Here is a 19,756-nt window from a genome sequence, read left to right as displayed (position 1 = left end):
CTGCCCTCATGGAGAGGCAAATAAATAGAGAGTGAGAATTAAAAAAGTATGATAAAAATTTTATATAACTTTTATGACCCTTTTAATTCCTAGTTGGTATTAAAATTAATTTTGCAAATAAAATAAAAGAAAAAAAACATAGCATAGGAAAACAAATGGATATTAAAAAAATGATAAAAAAAATGAAGTTTTTATTTTCATTTTAAACTAGCCTGGGTGCCTGGTGTTGCCCACGTGTTTGGAGGTGTGTGTTAAGCCCCCCCCCTCCCCCCCCAAATGTGGTAGTTAGGCAGGCAGGTAAATTCGTGACGTGAAGGCAGAAAAGAAAGTGAAGGAAAATCCGTCTTACCGCTACTCTATGACGCGAGCGGAAGTCGAAATCGTTCAAATTTAACATAGTCAATCAAAAACAAAAGATGACTTGCAGAAATGGCGTTGCTTTTAAACCTCTCATGAAAACAAATTCGACACAAGGTCGTTTTTAATGTGTGTGTGTGTGTGTGGGGGGGAAACAGCTCCCCTCCCCCCCAAAAAGGGGGCACTCTGGCAATATCCAAATAAACAGTAATTGTCTCGGTATGAAGGGTTTCTCCCTACATTGACCAAGGACCAATTACAGATACTACCCTGCCCAAAGGCCAGGCATTTGCATTCAAATAGTTTCGCTTTATTTATAGGGAAAAAAAACAAACAAACGACCGACAGGTCGGCATGATGGGAATTTTGTTTAATGCGATCCAGAAAAAGATAGATGATGTCCGTTTGCGAATGCGACATGTTACGATCTGGGAAGTATGCAAAAACTTCTAGTGGAATCTGACACGAGAATCCCGATGCAAAAAGTCTTTCGTGGACGTACACAAACGCTTGTGCCCATTTTTCCCTTTATATAATAGACTAGCGTGGGTGCCCGGATGTTTGTCGGTGTAAAAGAAAAAAGTTTTGGGAGGCAAGTAGGCTCATACCCGAAGCCTTAAGACAAAGGTGGAAAAGATAGTGTGAAAAAACCTGACATCTTACCGCTCGACCATGACGGGGCAGGAATTGAAAATCGTTCTAATTTAACGATTTAAAAGTTAAGTGACAGGTGCGTGAATTTAATGAGGCCAAACATCACGCCAGAGGGGAAAGTTTCTGCCTTTCTTCCAAGATGTTGGGGAAAACCAGCTCCCCATAAAAAGGGGAGTGTCCAAATGAATAGCAATTGTCTGATTTTGGTAATTAGGTAGAATCGAATCCGAAACCCTGAGGCGAAGTTGGAAAATAAAATATGAAAAAAAACATGACACGTTAACCACTTGGCTAGCAAGAATGAGTTACTGAAAGAAGTTGGAATTTATTTAATTAAGAGAATTGACAGGTGCCCGCACTAAATGACGTCAAGTGGAAGTCGTAGAGTTAACATTTTGTGCGAGCATTGATGACGACGTAAGCAATAGCTATTCAGCAGTTAACATTTTCTGCGGGACAGTCTTTAATGAGGTCAATAACCCGGTTTGTTTGTTTTTACCTAACTTTGGGGAAAACCAGCTCCTCTGTTTATTAGGGGAGTGTCTCGTCTCGAAATGAAACCAACCGTCTGATATGACGATGGTAAGTCGATATTGACCAAACGTTACATCGCTGTCTAGAGACCACTGGCCATGGGCCAGGGATTTGAATCGAGTTTCGCTTTTTTTATACCAAAAAACCAAAACAATATGCGGCGATCCCAAAATGTCGGATATTTAACGTTTCAAATTCAGGCAAATTAAATAGACAGGTGATCCCCGTTCGTAACTCGTATATATTATGATTTCGACGTGATATAAAAAGTTTTAAAAATGAGCGACGGCCTTGAGGAGCCGCCGAAAAAAATCCTTTTGCGGACATACACAAAAAGCGAACATGCGTACATACATACATTTTCGCTTTTATATATAGGTATAGATAATAGATAAAAAGTGGCCTACGCAAACAAAAGAAAGCATTCTCTTCAAAAATTGGAAGGTTTTCTGATATTAAAAAGAAAAAGGCAAAATATGTCTTTTTTATTTCCTGTTTTAATAAATTAGTCATCTTAATTTTTTTTTTATTTTTATTTTTTTTATTTAAATTCAAACAAGCGAGTAAATACGAATATCATAACAGAAGCACACCTTCAACTTTATCAGCCATATATCACACGGGTAGTAAATGTTAAAAAACAAAAACAAAATCTCTATTTACTTGCCTCCCTCTACAATGGCAGAAATAAACACAAGGCAGATTTTAATGCGAGAAAATTCAGCTCCCTAAAATGGGGGGCACTCTGTATTGGTACAAAACCTTAAATTTCCTCCATCTATAAGGATTGCATTAAAAAAAAAAAGTTTGATCCATTATTTTTTCATGGTAAACTTTGAAAAACTTGAACAATATTTTTAAAATGTTAACCCAGGAGTAAAAGAGTAGTTTAATTAAATGTTAAAAAAAAAAAAAAAATTTGGAAGCATTTTCTATTTTTGATAAAAAAAAACAAAACAAAAAGAACTAGAAGCATGAAATCTTTTCCCAAAATAACTGGGTTCAGCATTAAATAACCCGAAAAAGGTTGATATGCCATAAAACAAAACAATCAAACCAAACTTTTTATTTTATTTTTTTTTTTTTTTACAAGTTAACATATGTAAAAACAAAAAAAAAATAAATTAAAAAAAAAAAAGTTTGGTTTGGTTGTTTTGTTTTATGGCATATCCACCTTTTTCGGGTTATTTAATGCTGAACCCAGTTATTTTGGAAAAAAGATTCCATGCTTCTAGTTCTTTTTTGTAGTAGATTTTGTCGTTCTTGTTCTCTGCCCTGGAGAACATGAATGAGTTTTGCAATGGGAAAGGGAAAAGGTTTACAGTATTAATGTTTGGTACATTTTAAGTAAGAAAACCAGTCAGGAAGTGGGGGGGGGGTGGAGATAGAAAGAGAAAGAAGGAAAGAAAAAGGGATAAGGGTTTTTGTTTTTAGTTTTGCAGAACATAATTATGTTTTGCAAAAAGAAGTAGAAAACAAAAAGCATCCATGTTTGGTGCATTTGGTCTCAGGAAGCCAATATCTTCAGGCAGCCTGATCTGGTAGCACCAGTTTTGATAAGGAATACAAATTCGCTACGTGGCTTCATAAAATTGAGTTCATGTTTGCTATTCAACTAGGGAATTGTTAAATTGAACCAAACAATGTTTTAAAGAAATTTCTGCACCATTAAAAATGATAAAATATTTACATATTATACCTAAAAAAAAAAAAAAAAAAAAAAAAAAAAAAATTCTGAAACCATCATCTATATCATATCATATATTCTTAGTTCGCTTTAATCGGTCGTATGTTTGATTCTAAGGTCATAAAAACCCACATCACATCACACCTAGTCATTTAGTTTCAAATAGCCTGAGTAATCTCAAGAATATCTGATCAAATACACATTTATTGTAATGTAAAGTATCTCTACAATTATATAAATGCAACATTGTCTGTATGTGAGTTCCTTATATACTCCAAAATGGCTGAAAATTTTCAAAATTTAAAGAACTTTAGTGTATAACTCTGGAAGTGATCATAAAGTTTTGTCTCAGAAAGCCCCGATAATCAAAACCGTTATTTTAATCTATCATCGGTAAAGCCATTTTATTTCATGTCATTGCTTAGCATTTTTTATTTTTATTTTTATTTTTTTTTGCAAGGCGTGGTCTGTAGGTTCAAACTCTGCATGTAAATTTCTTAATGTTTTTTGATTAACTGCAAAGAATTTTATAAGACTTAAAAATTGACTTTTTTTTTTTTTTTTTTTTTATACATGATGTGGTCTGTAGGTTCGAACCCCGCACGTAAATTTTTTAATGTTTTAACTGGAAAGAAATTTATATAAAATAATTTTATAAAAGAAACAGTAGGTTCTCTAGAGTGCAATGTAGAATAACATATATTTTGGACTAAGTTACTGCATGGAGGCATGTGAAGCTTCATCCCAGGCGATTTCACGGATTTTGATGACAATAAAAATAAAGAAGTGTGAAATATTTGTTGATCATTATTCAGTTCTGGGCAACGTTGGGTCTCCCTGCTAGTAAAAAATAAAAATAAACAAGTTTCCTTCTCTGGTTTGTCAAATTTAAGTGTTTTTTTTTTTTTTTTTTTTTTGTATAAACTTTTAACTTTGGATATAAAAATATTTAACGTATGAAGGCATATTAAATTAACCAGAATGCTAGTTTTCTTCACTTTCCATATAATATATACTTGTTTTATATATATATATATATATATATATATATATATATATAAAATTATATATATATATAATTGTTTTAAAAGTTAATCTACAAATAAGGCGTGATTTGCTTGATCACAGTAGGTGTGAAATTTTGCTGATATCCACGTAAAAGATATCGACTTTTAATCCTACCCGAAAAAAAAAAGGTGAACAATTATTATATTGGGGACACATTAATATAAAACCAAGATGAAAATTATAATTGAAATATATTTTTTATCCTTTTAAAACGTGTAATATTGAATAATATCCAAGTATGTAAACTTTTGACAAGCTGTGCAAGTTCTCCATCCATCGAAGCACCCCTGCTTTGGCACCGTATTGATTGCTTGTTAACTGACCCATTATTCTTGTTTTGTAGGTCTTTTGAAATTTTCCAATGCTCTGCAACGTTTGCTTGAAGAATCCGTCATTCCCAGTGACGTTCAGTCGCAACACCTGAATGCATTGAAAATGCTTTGCTATTTAATTTGTCAGTTAGGCGATGGTTTTGAAGCTGAGGAGACCAAAGTGGGCGTGGCTCAGGTAAGTGGCGCAATTGTTTCATCTTTCTCCTGCATAAAATTTTATACATAGCTTCGTGTGACATTTTCGTCCATCAAAAATGACTGGGGGGAAAAAAATTAGGCTTAGTCAGTGTTCTCACTTATTATTAAAAAGAAGAAAAAAAAACGTCTCGATCTGTGAAGTTACAAGAAGTTTTCAACTGGAAAGTTTAAACAAAGTTGAGAATGGAAATAAGGAACTAAAACATTGTTATAACCAGATGGAATTACAATAAACTTTCTTGGCTCTCAGGTTAGGATCTTTTTCAATTTTTGACCCCATGACAGTTATTTTACTAGCAAAAAACAAAATCAAATTTGTTCCACAGGTCCGAATTCAACTTTATCAAGTTTCAAGTCTGTAGACCAAAAATTGATTCACAGACAAACAAGTTCACTGGGTCAATCTGACTGAAATTTTGTATAGATCTTTATGATAAGGTACAGCAAATTAAGTATTATGGTATTTGTTCAATGCACAGTTTGGGATTAATAGTAATTAGTATCTATAATATAAATCTTACCTGTCTGTTTAAATGGATGTTTGTATGGATGTTTGTATGTCTGCCTAAAACTTTCGACAGGTGACGGATTTTCACAAGGTCAATATTATTTTGAAGCTGAACATCTTGGACGACAAATATCGAAAAATTGGGCAGTTAGTTTTCTACAAGGAGGGGTCAATTTTTTTTTTTTTTTTTTTTTTTTGTGAGCCATTTTTGCAAGTCATCGTATCGGTTGAATTGATTTTGTTCTGTCAGATGAGTGGAAATCCTTCTTGATTTGGACAAGTTTTTACTTTTGTCCAATTCAGTTAGGGGAGTCGGATATTCCCCAGATAGAAAAAAAAATACATGTCTAGTTTTACCTCAATATCTGTTCGGTCTGGAAAGAAAAAGGATATCCTCTTGTAGGGCAGCTGCGCGTGTAATTGTGAGGCAAGGGTCGCGCAACTGACAACATCACCTTTCCTGAATGTTTGAGTCCAGTGGCAAGGATGACTACAAACAATGCTGAGATAAGCGGAGAGCACGTACAGCACCTGGAAGTCCCAAATGGTCACCCATTTAATACTGACCAGATTCAATGTTGCTTAATTTCGGTGATCCAGTGGGAACTGGTCTGTCAATGTGATTATGCTGTACCTCAATAAAGAGGTCGGTATATAAGGATTTTTTGTGTCAAATGATACCCAAGAGAAAGGAGGATGGAGAGACAGTGAGAAAAACAATAAAGATGTTACGACTAGCACAACATGAGTTTGCCTTCCGCCGAGAATATGTCCTTGACAATCAGTTCAATAGCGGCCTTTTGTTGTCTGACTGCGGTATGCTTCTGTTCAGTATTACTGATCACCTGAGGCGCCTATGCCGACGGTGCTGCTCAGGCATTTTTTGTAGGCCTGAGTGCTAGCTTTTCTAAACCCACCTAACCAGGTTTCTAACTTCCCCGAAAAAGAGGTAAAAAAAAACAAACTTTTAACTCTTCGATATTTGACTTTATTTTGCACTAAACTAAACTAAAAGTATACATTTTAACATTAACTAATTGTTTCAAAATTCATATATATGTATAAAGCTCTGTCTAGTATTGAGCACTTTTGAAAAAGTTTATGAATACATCTGAATTTGTTTTATACTAGGCATTTTATCCCATTAAAAACTGGCAAAATTGGCTTGCAATGAGTACTTAATGCCAAATTGATGGTAAAATTTTTGCTCATTTTCGTATTAAACTAGCCTTTCATTTTCTGTGTTTTTTTTTTTTTTTTTTTTTAAAGAATTTAATGTTACGTTTAATACTTAGAGTATTTCTGTTTATAATAAATAATAAATCTGTAATAATTAAAATATAATATTTATGTGTATTTTACGACTAGGCAACGTCTGGCGGCCTGCTAGTATATATATATATATATATATATATATGCATGGTGCATTTATATATATTTAAGTACTATTTTTGCATTGATTTGATATTCTATTCTTTAATATATGACATCGAATGATGTGATGTGTAGTGTTTTTTTTTTTTAACGGCATTTATATAGCAAAAAGCCATAGAGAAAATGAATGTTGATTAACTGTCTTAAGAGAGATTTATTGGTCTTCGGGCCAAGATCAAAGTGTAGCATCTGTTCTGATATTACACTTCAATTTTTTGTTCTTGGCTAGTGTAGGAGAAATCCTTCATGACTGAGACAATTTAAAATTTTTCTTCCCTTTTCTCCACATTAAAAAAATAACCCTGGTGTCTGACTCTGCACTCGTAAGGAGGCAAAGTAAATAGGAACACTCTTGTCACAATGTGCGGAATTTTCTCGTCTCCTTTATTTTTCTTTTATCTAAATTATCTTGTAATTTCTCCAGTTTTTCAATTACTCGATTGAAAATCTGTTTTCTTTTTCTAGGGTACAGTAAATAAAGATGTAAGTTATTTGTTTACAAAAAAAATGAAAAAAATGTTTGCATTAATAAAATTGCCATTTTTTTTTTTTTTTTTTATTAAAGATCTTTTTTTGTAGTTTATTTTTTGTTAGAACTAAGTTCTCGTGAACAAATTGCCAACAGCTTTCGGTATTGGCAATCATTATTATGGCTATGAGAACAGAATATTCTTTTCATTGTTTTTACTCTCGAGTATATATCTGACACAGACATAATTAATCAACTGAGAACCACATCAATCTACATAAAAACATAGTATATCAGTGGATATATACTTGAGAGTCAAGACAAGAAAAAGAATATGCTGTTGTCCTAGCCCTGGTCATTATTATGAATCCTTGTCGCTTTGTATGCGGTAGAAATGGGATGGTGGCTTCCCCAAAACTGGTGAGTAGGGCTATAACAACAGCATATTCTTTTCATTGTTTTTACTCTCGAGTATATATCCGACACAGTTAGGCACAATTAATCAACCGCAGATCACATCACGCTACATAAAAACATAAGATATCAATGGATATATACCTGAGAATCAAAACTAAGAATATGCTGTTATCATAGCCCTACGGATGAGGCTGACATACAGGAATACTTCGTTATAAAAATTAGTCAGGATTCTAGACTAACTTGTGTTACTGGATATGTTGGAGTCAGTTTTACTAGTGTTTGTTTGTTTGTTTGTCTTCTGTTTGTTTTCTTGATTTTATTCACTTAGTAGCACTGCAGACATTTTACTACTGTTTGTAGTGCCATGAATTCCGTGTTGAATCATCCAAAACCGGTTGATTACCCTAATAGGGTATTTCTGAACCAACTTTAAATAAACACTGTGAGTGAAACAAAGAACTTTTTACCATTTTTTTTGTCCATAGTGTCTCAAAAAATAAAATAAAAGGTTATATGTCACTCACGTGGCTCTTCTATGGAACAAGAAATTCATCAGAAAAAGCCATTGAGTTAGTTTCACTTCATGTGACCAACTCAAAACATGGCTCGGAAGGGTGAAGCGCGATGTAGACTTAACACATCGGTCAATGTATCTACAGTATCCATCAGTAGAATCAAGACTGGCCATTGCTCATCTCAACACGGACAATGGACGACTGTGCTTGGTTGACCTTCATTCGAGATGCAATGAATTCATTACGAGCTGGTTCCATTGATACAGAATGAATGCTGTCCCAAACAAACTGGATGAAAATTTAATATAACTAAATCTTTAGTTACCAGGAAGATTTGGCTTGTCCTCTACAGCTGCACATCTAAACATGACATTAATATGGGTTTGGTGAAAGGTTGATTGTTGAATCTTTATTGGTCCCCCGATTTATCGGAGAGGGACCTATGTTTTCAGTGGCGTCTGTGCTTCTGTGCGTCCGGACAATTGCCAGATAACTGCCCATTAGTTTTTCCTGAAATTTTGCCACAAATTGTATTTAAAAAAAAAAAAAATTTTTGCAAAAATTCCTGTTGCATTCCCACGGGCTCAAAAGAGGTAAAAATGCACCAAAATGGCCAAAAAACACACGTTTTGCCTCATAACTTTTGCTCCATCCGTTAGATTTTTCTGAAACTTGATCAAAATGTGGAGCCCATTGTTCTTAATCCAGTATGGGTGACCCTGGCAAAATTCTGGTTCACGTCTCCGAGAACTTTCAGTGCTAAAAACACTCCTTTTGGTGGCTCTTTTTTTGCACATATCTCAGCAAAACTTGATATGTCTTACTATATAGTGGTTTTTCAACTCAAATATACATGTGTTAAGGCCTGAAACTGCATCGTTACCCATTTACACTGGTATTCGACGTCCCCAGAGGACTCAAAAGAGGTAAAAAAAAATGCCTCAAAATGGCAAAAAATTACTGTTTTTACCCCATGGCGTTTGATCCATCCATTAGATTTTCCTGAAACTTGTCCAAAATGTGGAGGGCATTGTTCTTAATATAAATTCAGTATGGATGACCCTGGCAAAATTCTCGTTCACATCCCTCTGGGACTTTTAGGGCTAAAAAAAAACATAGCTTTTTGGAACTCTTTTTTTTTTTTTTCATATTACCTAAAAACTTGATATGTATGTCGTTATAGTAGTTTTCCATGGTGCTGAATTCAAATATACATGGTTTTAAGTCGTGAAACTGCACCGTTTGTCCATTTTCACTGGGTTTCGGCAGTCTCAGGAGCTCAAAAGGGGTCACAAATGGTCTAAAATTGCGAAACATGACACTTTTTACCTCATAACTTTTGCCTTATCCATTAGATTTTTCTGAAACTTGGCGAAAATGTGAAGGCAATGTTGACCCTTTGCACTTCTCACTTTCATCATTTCTTCACTATTTTTTGTGGCGTCATCTCACATGCAGCACAAGAGGGAAACTGCGTGTGGCTTGTTATTCCTAATTTTTACAAATTACCAACCATTAAATGTTGTCTATGTAAACAGTGAAGCTAAAAAATGAATAAACAATGATTGTTGAAATAATATCAAATTTTGTTTCTGAATTTTTGAGATGAGGATTTATTTGGATTCATCAGACTACTGTTCTCATCTTGGGTGTCATTTTCGCAACGTTTTGGTGGATGTATCTCTGACTTTATTCATGTGTATCTTTTCGAATTTGGAAATGTTTCTGTCGAACTTGAGGAATTTGGACAGAATTTCAAACAGAACCCTTTATTTACTTTGTGCGTCCCGCGATGCACTGATTATAGTACTTTGAAAAATCAGTGGTAAGTGACCTTCTCTTGAAGGTTAAAGGTTCAGTTCTCAGTGTAGGCGACCAAAAAATACAATTGCGAATTACTTAGGACCTCTATCCAGTCATAGCTGACGGAACAAGAGCATGCTATCCCTGAAGTAAATAAAGGGTTTTGTTCAAAATTCTGTCCAAATTTCTGAGTTCGACAGAAACATTTGAGTTCAACAAGATGCACCTAAAGAAGGGCTGAGGTTACATTGATCGAAACGTGTAAATGACACTCAAGATGGGAACAGTAATTTGATTAATCTGATGAATACAAATATCAAATTTATTGAACATAACTTTTAATAGAAAGAATTTGTTTCCAAATTTATAAAATTGTGATGCAATGATGGTTAAAAAGGGATACAACTCTTATGACTTTTTTTTTTTTACAAGGGAATCACCACTTATCAAGGTCTAGATGCCACTCAAGGATAAGGGTTAAAGGATGTACAAAGTGTTAAAGAGTGTACAATAGTCAAAAGGACAATATCATAATAATCGTTAGAAGTGTAAATTTGGTAAATTGGATTACTTAAGGGGAACGGCTTATCAAGAACTTGTTTACATTGTACTTGAAAACTGCCATATTGTAGTCAGCTACAGATGCATAATCTCCCTTAGGTTAATATTTTTAAAATGACATTTTGATTTTCATATTTGCACTTTGGGTTTTATATATATATATATATATACAGGGTGTCCGTAAAGTTACTGTACAGACACCCTGTAATATATTAACAGTACGGTAAGATATTGTATTAAAATATTTATTTTTAACAAAAGAAATAAAAAGAAATAACACCTTTATGTTTATAAAAATCTCAGAAAATACACGTGTTACATCCGAAAAGACTGTAACAATCAAGGCAAACAATAAGACTGTATAGTAACTTTACGGACACCCTGTATATATATATATATATATATATATATATATATATATATATATAAATTTTTTTTTTTTTTTTTTTTTTTTTTTTTCCGTTTTATGTTTTTGGCGATGTTTTACTAATTATTTCCAAATTGTTTAATTTTCGTTAAATTTTTCTAATCTATTTCAATACATATTTCTGTGTTCTGCTTTTTATTTTTATTTATCTTTTCTGTGTTTGAAAGCTTAGCGAAATGTCATATAAAATGTCTTTTTCAGGTTAAATAATCATTCGGCTTCTAAAAACTAAACTGCTTTGGATACCCCTGGGCAAAATGTTTGAATCATCCTACCGTCTTAAATGCATCTTTCTAATTTTAGGCAGAAAAGAAAAATTTGTTTTTCTTAACTCTATTAACTATTTCAATTCTATCTACTCCAACTGATCTTGAATATAACCTTTAACTACACCCGGTTCTGAGGCTGCAATTCAATAACTTAGGATAGTGTGAAGTGAACACATAGCAATCACTAGTTTCACGTCCACTCTGTGTTAGTATCAGTCACTCCTAACATTTGGTTTGCATGCTGACACACGTGCAGCTTTAAGAAATGTATTCAAATTAATCTCTGGCCAGTTCTTTATCTAATCTTTTTCCGGGATCCATTTTCATCACCTTCTCTATTGTTGACCTTTTAAACTGAACCTGCAACTTTTTCTTACATTTATTGACCCAAGAACTCTCGTCCATTCTTTCAATATGGTCATATCATCATCAAAGTTTCCTGTTCGACATACATCTCTCTGTGAGACGGGCTTTGCAGCATCTGCAGACAATGTGTTACATATACGAATGAGTTGTGATTCAATTTTTCTCTGGCGTATCAACGAAAAGTTATATTCAATTATTAAAATACTTGTAAAACAACCACAGGGATGCAACATTGTGGCGATGGGACAGGGGTTGGAGCTTAGTTGACAAAGTGGGACCTATTAGATTGAAGACTCTTTTATGGACCTCTATCAAAGAGGGAGAGACTAGTGGTAGATGCACCAGCCCAGATGTGGCAACAATACTCCATGCATGGGCAAATGGTGGCTTTGTAAAGGTACAGGATCCTCTCAGGTGTGAGTAGTCTTCTAGCACGATAGAGGGAACCTACCTTCTTTGCAGCAGCTTTTGCAATGTCCTCAATGTATTTGTTCCAGTTCATATGGCCTGCAAATGTTAAGTAAAGGAGTTTGAAGGAAGAATTCTCAGGTAGGGTGTTATTTGTCATGGATATCGGTGGTTGGAGAGGAAAGTACAAAGATGTGGATGTCATGTAAGATGAAGTATTCTATTTTACAGCTTTCTATAATTTGTCTGCAAATTTTTTTTTTATTATTAAATTAATACAAAGTATTAATGTAATAATAATAAAAAAAAATGGTTTCATGGTTTCTAATTTTTTTTGAACTTGTATCGTTATACTCAGTTGATTTGTATTCCTTTTTTTTGTGTTTCAGGGTCGCAAAAAGAAAGTAAGTAAATCCCTGATGACCTTGGATTGGGCAGAGGAGCGGGATCATTTTCTGAATGTGATCCTTAAAATAGTCGAGATGGATATTAATAGGTTGTGGGATCCACCCGTGGCCGAAGAAGAATTCATTTCGTAAGTAACATGCTTCCGACAACTCGACAGTTTTGTTTTCGTATCATGAAAAATTTTAAAACTTCTTCAACAACAAAAACATGGTGTTTGGGATGAATTTGATTTTTTTTTTTTTTTTTTTTTTTTTGGTTCGTCTTTATTTTAGAACGATTTGAAATATTTAACAGTAAAGTCCAACTGGTAACTGTTGTTGGGTTTTAGAGTTGAACACCATGGACATTTAGAAATGCATTTGAATATTGAAAGAGTAACCTCTAGCATGGTATTATGTTTCTGAGTTTTAAAAAATGAGGATTCATATTTATTTAGATTATTTGGACGACTATTTTCATCCTGAGTGTCATTTTCACATTTTGGTCAATGTAACCTTCAACCTTCTTTAGGTGTATCTGGTCAAACTTGGGAATCTGTAGGAATTTTCAAACAAAATCCTTTAGTTAATCCATGAGGCTACCATGACTAAGTAGAAGTCCAAAGTTCGCAAGGACCAGTGGCATTGTGGATAAACTACTTGGTAAAATTTAGTTTAAGTGACACTCTTCTGGAGGTTGAAGGTCTAATCCTTAGTGTGGGAGACACTCAAAATACAATTGTGAATTACTTAGGACTTCTACCCAGTCATGGGTAATAGAATGAGAGTATGTTACCTGAATTAAAGGGGTCTGTTCGAAATTCCATGCAGATTCTCAAGTTCGATATGAAGACTGGAAGTCACATTGATCGAAACGTGAAAAAAAAAAAACACTCAAGATGAGAACAATAATTTGAAGACTTGGAATAATATAGATTATAGCGTGAATTATTCCGGATTCGTAATTTGGAAATTGTGGCCGTTGTTCTTGAAGGCTTGAGCTATAGTATTGGGACAAAGAAGTCGTCATAGATGTTCTGTGTCCATACAATGAATTGGCACAAGCTGCAAAAAAAAATAAAAAAATAAATAAAGAGGTGCTGCAATACCCAGGCTGTGGGGTATCCAACTCGTATCCATCTGAATATTACGAAGGATTATAGATCAAAAAAAAAAAAGAAAAACTGCTGCAATATCCAGACAAGGGAATGTGGGTCTTGTTAAGATAGATGTTGGTTGTCACTATGGAGAAAGTGCTGAACAGATATCGTCACGTGATGAGGACAATAATCCGAAGAATTCAAATAATACAAAGGTATTGTCACTATTACTCGGACAAGAATCGCAAGGATCAACTACTCACTGATAGTCAAAGAAAACTGCCTTACAAAAGCCAAGAAACTGCTTAACAAAGAACTGCCTTACAAAAGCCAAGAAACTGCTTAACAAGGCCAAAGAGAACTGCCTTACAAAAGCCAAGAAACTGCTCAACAAGGAACTGCCTTACAAAAGCCAAGAAACTGCTCAACAAGGAACTGCCTTACAAAAGCCAAGAAACTGCTCAACAAGGCCAAAGAGAACTGCCTTACAAAAGCCAAGAAACTGCCTTACAAAAGCCAAGAAACTGCTTAACAAGGCCAAAGAGAACTGCCTTACAAAAGCCAAGAAACTGCTCAACAAGGAACTGCCTTACAAAAGCCAAGAAACTGCTTAACAAAGCCAAAGAGAACTGCCTTACAAAAGCCAAGAAACTGCTCAACAAGGAACTGCCTTACAAAAGCCAAGAAACTGCTTGACAAGGCCAAAGAGAACTGCCTTACAAAAGCCAAGAAACTGCTCAACAAGGAACTGCCTTACAAAAGCCAAGAAACTGCTCAACAAGGAACTGCCTTACAAAAGCCAAGAGACTGCTTAATAAGGCCAAAGAGAACTGCCTTACAAAAGCCAAGAAACTGCTCAACAAGGAACTGCCTTACAAAAGCCAAGAAACTGCTCAACAAGGTCAAAAAGCCAATACAAACTTACAAAAGCCAATAAACTTCCCAACAAGGTCAGACACCTAGTCGAGCAAGAGATGCTCAGGAAGAGTTGCACTCTGTACGAGATTACTTTTCTTTTTCATTTTATTCCTGGATAACGTCTCTGAGGAAATGAAGGGGCATCACTTCCTAAGGTTAACACTTGATCTCTATACGACATCGATAGATATTCAAATATTTCATTTAAGTTTTCATTTACATCTCAAACACTGAGTTAGTAAAGAAGGTGAGAACATTATTTCTCCCCAATTGACCATTTTTAGTGGTCTCTTCGTCTTACTGGATTCCAGGACAAGAATTCATCTAGTCTGATGGGGTACCCAGCTCCGTGCTGTTACTTGAGGTAACATCACTTGGACCATTGAAGTGTAGCATCAGAAGCGATGGTATTTATTTGCTTCCCCACGAAAGCAAAGACACAAGGTCGTTTTTTAATGTGAGGGAAAACCAGCTCCCCACAAAAAGGGGGCACTCTGGCAGTGTCAAAATAAATCATAATTGTCTCGGTATGAAGGGTTTCTCCTACATTGACCAACGGCCCTGTCGGTGGGGCATTAGAATACGCCGACTGCCCCCCTGCAGAGGGTAAAATTCCCTCAAGGGGGGTCCTGGATATGACCTTAAACTATATCCAGTGGTGAGGCCCCAGCTTGTGCGCTTTGGGGAGTGTGGAGCCACCCTTTTAATTACCATTGCTCCCAGGTCCACTCTGACCCGGAGTGGTAGTACCTGTTAGGGTCCCAACTATGGGTTAAATAAAAACCGACGTGAAAACAACAAATATATTGTATTAATAATTTTTTTCTTCAAAATCTTTGGATTCGGCATTAAATAACCCAAAAAGGGTTGATATGCCGTAAAGCAACCAACCAACCAACCAACCAACCTACATTGACCAAAGATTAATTAAGTGAAGCATCAGAACAGATACTACACTTGGATCTTGACTCAACATCACTAAGAGTTAAAGAAGTTGTGAACATAATTTTCCTCTCCCTAGTTGACCATTTAAATATGCTATAGTATACTTTTCTTGTGGTCTGTTGGTCTTGCTGGATTCCAGGACAAGGTGACATCACTTGGAGGTGGTGCACCTCATAAAAGCATTACCAAGGAAATCTTACTTGGGCAGCGGATACTGTGATTTTGAATATTTAGTGAGGGTTTACTTGTAGGACAAAATAACCTCATGCCATGTTGTCCTGACAAACCTCTTTACAAGAGACGTTCGAGGTTAGTGTCTAGTACGTATTCAAGTTCTTCATGCGTTTGTGAAAAATGCAAACTAGTTTTTAATCGATCTTTTATACAGGAGTCGCAGTCTATCAAACCTTGGACAGGGGAGGTAAGAAATTAGACCCTCAATTCTGCATAAGTGTGTTCTTTCACTGACCTGTCTAAAGGATTAATTAGCAATTGGTTTGCTGTTAAAATATTGTAATAACCCTTGTACTAGACAAGGTCGAATCGGATGTTTCAGAGGAAGTGAAAGAATATGATGCATTTAATGAACTGATGGTTTTGGATAAATAACATTTCAGAATATCCTGAATCATGCTCGATTATCTATATATATATCTATATATATATCTCTATATATATATATATATATATATATATATAAAAGGCAAAATGTGTGTGCACATTTTATGTATGTCTGGCAAAAGCTTTTTTCGCCGGGCTTCTTGGGGGGTGGGGGTTTACTATTTCTTAGAACTTTTTATACACCGTCTGAATGATAATATCAAGGATTTGCGAACATGCGTTGTGTCTAGATTTATTTACATCGACTTTTATAAAAATTGTGCTATTTCGCTATGTTGCCTGTTTGTTCGGCTTTTTAGTATAAATAAAGTGAAACAAAATTGAAACGGTACGTGTTCTCGGCTTTCGTTCCGGAACGTCCAGAAAGCGATCAGTTTTGATCAATGCGGTAGAAACCGTCATATCAGACAATTGCTTTCATTTATAGATATCCCCATTTTTTTATGGGGAGCTGGTTTTCAACCCAACATGTTGGTGAAACAAAACCAAAACAAACTTGACTGCGGGATTGATGTTTGACCTAATTCACTTTTTAGTTAACTCATCACACTTTTTTTCACTTTCGCCTCAAGGATTCGGGTTCGAGCATACCTCTCTCACCCAAACTTTTTTTTTTTTTTCAAATACCCGGGCACCGCCGAACTGTATGTATTGCATCACGTTCGTTTTTTAATTGTTTTTTTCCCCTGATTTTTTTTTTTTAATTTTTTTTTAGAAGTTTTAACATTTCTTTTTTTTTTTTTTTTTTTTTACTAATATTTAAACAGGGTTTTTACTTCACTTTGTTTTAATTTTACCCTCCTCTTCCCCACCACACACACACATCTCTAAACACCCGGGCAATGCCGGGTACCCTCGCTAGTCTATTATATAAATCTGACCTGTCTGTTTATATGTATGTATGTATGTCTGCCTAAAACTTTTGACAGAGGTGACAGATTTTCATGAGATTGATATCATTTTGAAGCTTGACCCTTCGGATGACAAATATCGAAAAATTGGCCAAAAACATTAATTCCTTCACCCTCAACTGGGCAGTCTTCTCCAAGGAGGGGTCGTTTTTTTGCTGATATTTTCGAAAGTCATCCCCCCTTTTCGATCGACTAACTTCAATTTAAACCTTCGCACTTTCGGTTGGGTGATGAACATCACGTTTTTTTTGTTTTTTTAACATTCTTTTCCTCCTTCGTGGTACGAGTTCGAGCCTGCCTGCCTACTACCACTTTTTATTTTTTTTTTTTTTTATTTTCCTCAACACACACATCTCCAAACACCTGGGCAACTCCGGGCACTATGGCTAGTTTATCAATAAAATAAAGAATGAAGTTGCACAAGGGAGAATCACGAGAGACATGAGAAGAGGGTTTTGGAATGACTCACAAGCCAGCCTGTAATGTTAACTATTTTCGTGCTCTCTTTGTTCAACTTGAAATTGGAAGAAGTTTGGTGGCAAAGTCGTTTATGATTAACAAAAGAATTCTTTCTTTATGTTCTGTACTATCCTCTTCCCATCCTTCTCTCTACACTTTTTAAATGTACTAGCATTTCAGCCCGGCGTTGCCCGGATGTTTGGAGATGTATGTTGAGCAAAAAAAAAAAAACGGTTAATTTTTTTAACTTTGACCCCTATTATGACCCCTTAACATTTGTTTTAGGCTCAAATCAAGTTATTAAGTTATATCCCTGTCCAAGGAACCTATATCTAAAATTTCAAGTGTTTAGACCCAAAATTGTCGGAGGAGGTTGGTAGAGTTCTCAAAGGTCAACTTGTTGAACTTTGACCCCTTAACAGCCAAATTTCTGTTTGAAAACGGATTACAAAGATTTTCCCAAATCTCAGTACCTTGTATATCAAATTTCGAGTCTGTAGACTGAAAATTAACAGTTATTGCGTAGGAAAATGTACACAGACCACATACAGATACACACACACACACACACACAGACACGTTCACTTTTATAGATATAGATTTACCATGTATCGCGAGTACATCATTTAAGTTGTGTTTATGTTGCCTTATCTTTACACACATAAACAGACACCGTAAAGAAAGGAGAGAAAAAGTGCAGGGAGAATACTTGAAGCGACTTAAAAAAAATCCTCTCATCATAACTATCACCAAAAAACAAAATTACTGCCATCAATCAATTGGCCACAAAACTGTATCAATAGCCTTGACGTAAAAACTCGGAAAATGCTGGCCCTTCATAAAGTCATTTACAAACATCAGTGCATGGACAGGCTGTACTTATCATGGAGAGAAGGTGATTTAGGCCTCACTGAAATAAACCACGCATAATGAGTTTCAGTGATAAGCATAGGCCAATATATCAAATGTTCTTCTGACCCCAAAATAAAAATGGTGAATGAACATCACACCAAATGTTTGCCGCAGCAGACGTCAACTACAAAGCTCGTGAAAATTTCAACAACACAATAGAAGAATATGACAACCCAGCAACCCTAATCGCCCGAAAGAAGAGAAAGGAGTATACAAAAAGGGAACTGAAGACAAGACTAGAAGGATGGCAACAACATAGGAGAGCAGCCAGGTTCAAGGAAGAACTGAACCAGAGCTACATTGACAAGGAGGCCTCACTACAATGGCTTAAAAGTGACAAATTTTCATTTGATGAAGAACGATTAATTATAGCTGCACACTCACAAATGGATTTAAGAAAATGGTTGGTCTACAAAAAGTCGACCAATGCAGATTCTGTCACTCAGCTGTTGAAAGCCCAAGCCACCTAATGTCTGGATGCAAGATCCTTCTAGCCGATGGTCATTACATTGCTCGCCACAACAAAGTATGTAGATACGTAACATTGGAAGATCTGTGGAGAGATGCAACTAGACAGGTCGTCGAACATCTGGGAACATGAACCACCACCGATAACATCAAATGGAAAAGTGACAGTGTTCTACGACAAAGACAAGGCCATCAAGCCAGATATAGTAATATGGAACAAGCCCGAAAGGACTGCACTTATTATCGACGTCACAGTTCCAAATGACTTTGGCCTTAATAGAGCAGAACGGGAAAAGATAACAAAATATCAGGACCTTAAAAATGATCTAAAAGCAACATGGTCTCTGAAAGAAATAAACATTATACCAGTTGTGACAGGAGCAACTGGCCTAATAAAAAAGAACCTTCAAAAGTACTTAGAAGCAATCCCTGGAAAACCAAGCTGTAAGGAAATACAGACAGCAGCCATAAAGGGAACAGTGTCTATTCTTAAAAGAGGCCTTGGATATAAATTTAAACTGTAATAGAATTAAGTGTTAGCCCCAGAAAGGAGCCCCCTGATCTCTTCAAACTAACAAAAGTAAAATAAAAAAAAAAATAAAGTGGAAAATTCATCTCTATTTCATCTTTTTTAAATCTTATTGGCTACTCTGCACAACTCAATATTATGTGGATCTAAGGGAGATAACTCCATTTTATTTTTTGTAACAAAATCTGACAAGGCAATTTCAATTTTTAGTTTTTTATTAAGAATTAATAAAAGACATTTGACATTTTTCAGTTTTATAATTTATAAAATGGGTTCTAATGTTACTTTCAAATTTTTGTTCAACAATACAAGAGTAAAGAACGAGAACAAAAGTTAAAAAAAAAAATTTTTTTTTTTTAGTAAACTTGAAACAGTGAAACAGTGTTAGACAATGAAAAAGTTATTTAACTAAATTAAATGAAATAGGATTAAAGTTTATTACATATCTGATTAAAAAGTTTTCTAATTTAATTTTAAAGAAAAGTTAAGATATTTTC

At 35.0% G+C, this 19,756-nt stretch overlaps 1 protein-coding gene across 2 annotated transcripts in view; it reads left to right on the top strand.

The window, feature by feature from the left end:
* LOC145261079 (condensin complex subunit 1-like) overlaps window positions 1-19,756 on the top strand; it is a 125,660-nt gene that overhangs the window by 16,288 nt on the left and 89,616 nt on the right. Inside the window, exons 5-7 of one of the 2 annotated variants that reach the window (XM_080119257.1) lie at window positions 4,644-4,807; window positions 7,238-7,255; window positions 12,400-12,545. In XM_080119257.1, coding sequence (XP_079975383.1) covers window positions 4,644-4,807; window positions 7,238-7,255; window positions 12,400-12,545 — 328 coding nt within the window. The remainder of the gene's footprint in view (window positions 1-4,643; window positions 4,808-7,237; window positions 7,256-12,399; window positions 12,546-19,756) is intronic. The other variant, XM_080119258.1, reaches the window with a different exon arrangement.

This window comes from Euprymna scolopes, chromosome 37, assembly GCF_053919585.1.
Source record: "Euprymna scolopes isolate OS-2025 chromosome 37, ASM5391958v1, whole genome shotgun sequence".
NCBI lineage: Eukaryota > Metazoa > Mollusca > Cephalopoda > Sepiida > Sepiolidae > Euprymna > Euprymna scolopes.
Note: the sequence above shows the minus strand (reverse complement) of the source record. Positions and strands in the feature narration are given on the sequence as shown.